General features: G+C 39.9%; 1 protein-coding gene across 1 annotated transcript; it reads right to left on the reverse strand.

Annotated features, from left to right (window-relative positions):
- Positions 1-752: 752 nt before the first annotated feature.
- On the reverse strand, positions 753-1,913 carry LOC131687064 (uncharacterized). The gene has a single exon (XM_058971106.1). It carries the CDS (start codon positions 1,911-1,913, stop codon positions 753-755), a length of 1,161 nt encoding a protein of 386 aa, XP_058827089.1.
- Positions 1,914-3,465: the final 1,552 nt, after the last annotated feature.

Below are 3,465 nucleotides of genomic sequence, written 5' to 3' on the forward strand. Positions count from 1 at the left end.
TGTTAAAGAAAATTTCGTCAAATTGAACGAGATCAGAGAATTTTTTCCAGTCAGCTGTCTTTAGAATCCAGTGAGGTCGTTTTTCATCTACTACGCGAGAATTAAGCGGAGTTATGAAAATAGGGTAGTGGTCGCTATTACAAACGTCTTCATGGACGTTCCACGAGAAAAAGGTGCTCATATAAGCTGAACAGATGGCCAAATCAATACATGTTTCACTGCTGTTAGTTGGATTCAAACGTGTTCCTTTCCCGTTATTGAAAACATTGAGGTCGAAATTTGAAATTAATTTTGCTATAATTTTTCCTCGGGTTGAAGTGAATTTCGATCCCCAAATATAATGATGAGCATTAAAATCTCCGAGAATAATGAACGGTTCGGGCAATTGTTTTATTAGATTAGCGAGGTCGTCAAAGAAAATGTTTTCATTTGGAGGAAGGTAAATGTTACATAAAGTGAATTTAAATGGATATAATAACTCTACAACTATAGCTTGCAATCGTGTATCCACTCGCACATTGCGTGAAACAAATTGAGATCTAACCAACGTCAATACACCACCGCGTGCTCTATCGTTTTCAGATACAAAATCACGTCTGTAAAGATCGAAATTTTTAAAAGAAGCTTGGTTTCTATGCTTTAAATGTGATTCTTGTATGCAAATTATCATTGGCTTATATTGTGCATCCAAAAGTTTAATTTCTTGAAAACTATTAAAAAATCCATTGCAATTCCACTGCAAAATTGAGTTTTTATAATCCATTACTAGAGAGAGAAGCTCCATCAGCAGATACAATACTACTACCACTCAAGGATGATTGGGTATTTCTCATTCTCTTGATATCATTTTCATACTCGTTGAGATCACCCGTGTCTGGTGACAGGGGACGAGAAATCTTTGCTATTTGATAGTCCATACTAGTTGCTCTATTATTATCATCGACAACTGGACCAGAGTCCATTGTACTTGTCGATGCAGACTGAGTGTCCATTTGTTGTAGTGGTAAGAGGGGATTTAAAGATGGAACTACTGGCATGTCATCTGTACATTTAAGATTTGAGTTCTTTTCCTGGATGTTGCTGACTACTTCACTGTATGTGCTGGTGTGATTGGGGAATCTGATTTTGTACAACTGACGAGCTTCCCTGACACTCACGTTTTCGGTTACCTTAATTCTCGTGATCTCCTGTTCGGTTTCAAAAACCTTGCATTTAAGGGACCATGATGCATGTTCTGAAGATCCACAGTTTCGACACAGTGTTCCTCCTGAGCAATGATCGGATGTGTGACCTACCTTACAACAGTTACTACATACCTCTTCTTTTGAACAAAACTTGGATGAATGACCGAAGTACTGGCACTTGTAGCATCTCAGCGGTCGGGGAATAAAAAGACGAACACTCAGAACGAGATATCCGACTTTCACGCTTTCAGGGATTCCATTGGACTTAAATGTGAGAATATAGCTGTTTGTAGATATTAATATACCATCCTTCTTCCGCTTCATGACTTCTACATTGCATACTCCTTGTTCTTGCAGTTCTTCCAGGATTTCCTCTTCTGTTGCGTATTTTAGATCAGCACACGTGACAATCCCTTTTGTCTGATTTAATTTGATGTTTTCTTCGACTGTAATCTCCATTTCGAACATCATCTTGCAGCGAAGAAGTTGGTTGGCCTGGTTTATATTTTTGGTTTTTACTAGCAGCGTTCCGTCCCTTAGTTTGATGGTATTTAGTGGTTCTCCGCAGATGGTTTTGATCCCTTTATGAATGATGATTGGACTGACCTTTTCGAAAGATCCATCCACGCGTTTGAGGATTATGAACTTTGGACCTTCACGGTGACCCTCAAGCTTTGGAAGTAAATCATTTGGTTTTTTCTTCCGTCCTCCTCCCTTTGGAGGAGCCATTTTGTTTCAACCAATCCTCTTCGGTAAGGTTGGTAATATACACAATACCACCGAAAAAAAAATACAATAGTCTTTTGTGATTACGAGAAAATACGATAAAACTGTCGACTATTTTGAAGAGCACACTTTATAGACATCTTACTCGAACGAGAGATAAACTGCGAATCCTCTGACAGTAGTGACTAATGACTAATCAATATTCCACCAAATACTTTTTAGCTTTGAGAATAATTTACTTATCTATCTGTAGCACAAATATTTCTTCAGCATAGACGTACAGTGATTAGTTATGAATCTATGCCGCTTTCTGCAGGAAGAAAAAGCTTCCTTAGATTTGATTTATGAATATAGGTGGCTACAGATTACTGACTGAGTGGGTTGGGATCTATCCTAACCGATATACTTTATTCACGATTTAGGAATATAAATTTGAACTACTTTGTCTACGTACCCACATGGGAAGTAGAGATTGATGATGTAGTCTCCGAGAGGGGCATTTATTGCGAAATATGAGGTTGGCTTCTTCCAGGCCCCTTCGCTTTCGCCAGAGAAAATTCTGATATGCAAGCAATTGCTCTAAGCCTTTCGCCAAATCTATTCTTCCAAACTTTGCTTTTGTGAACAGCTTCGGTCTACCTGTTCGCCTTTCTGTGTCGCGGGGCATGAACTGCCGTTGTTGTTTGCAAACAATGGGACCATAGAGTTACCCGTGGTAGAAACAAGGCACGGTGTCAAAAATGCGGAGAGAATTGTGGGAAAGTTTTGCTTCTGTGGAGAGACCCCGCGTGAACTGTCGACATATCCTACAAATACATTGTATGGGGAAAAACTGAACCGTTCTTTTGAGGAACACTCCGAGAAGAAATGCTGAAGAGGGCTACGTCACAGCGCGAGATTCTGACAACCCCAGTGAGGGCTTCTAATGTGCCTATAAATTTTCGAATGAGCAGAATCATTTCCTCTCCTAAGCTTCCTCGTGAAGAGCTGAGAGTGTCCCTTGATGGGTGCTGTTACAAAACCCACGTAAGTGCGTCATTTCTTTTATTTTCCTAGGTTATACACAATACATTATGTAAAACCTTGTAAACTTCCGACGTAGATTTTCTACAATTTTAACATTATTTGCCAGGGCCAAGCAAACACCATGTAGAAGCGTTTTCAGGATCAAAACGTAATATTACTTCAAACGGATTAGCCTTTGTTGAAGTTGTCGCTTGTCAAGGCCGAATCAAAGGCAAAAACTTATTGATGCGGTTTCCATATACATCGCACCTCATCTGTTTCTAGAACAATTCAACTCCCACGATATACTACGCGTCCACTATATTCGAAACAATCGAATCAAATGAAGAAATTCCTCCAGTGGAAGCGTACAACGTTTTGAAAAGCTTGATTCTCGACACTGCGATTAAAGGTCAGACGAAACGAGTTCCCGGCGCGAATAATCGTGGCCGGTCTCCTACTCCATGGTGAGCAGAGAGTGCACAGAATGGTACGCGCAAAAGTTGTACAAGGACTTTCTGAACGTCGAATCGCCCGAATATACGCAACG

This window comes from Topomyia yanbarensis, chromosome 3 (genome assembly GCF_030247195.1).
Source record: "Topomyia yanbarensis strain Yona2022 chromosome 3, ASM3024719v1, whole genome shotgun sequence".
Classification (NCBI taxonomy): domain Eukaryota; kingdom Metazoa; phylum Arthropoda; class Insecta; order Diptera; family Culicidae; genus Topomyia; species Topomyia yanbarensis.

What these genes read in the sequence shown, in the direction of transcription:
- LOC131687064 (XM_058971106.1), bottom strand. Translation starts at nt 1,913, where the DNA reads ATGGCTCCTCCAAAGGGAGGAGGACGGAAGAAAAAACCAAATGATTTA.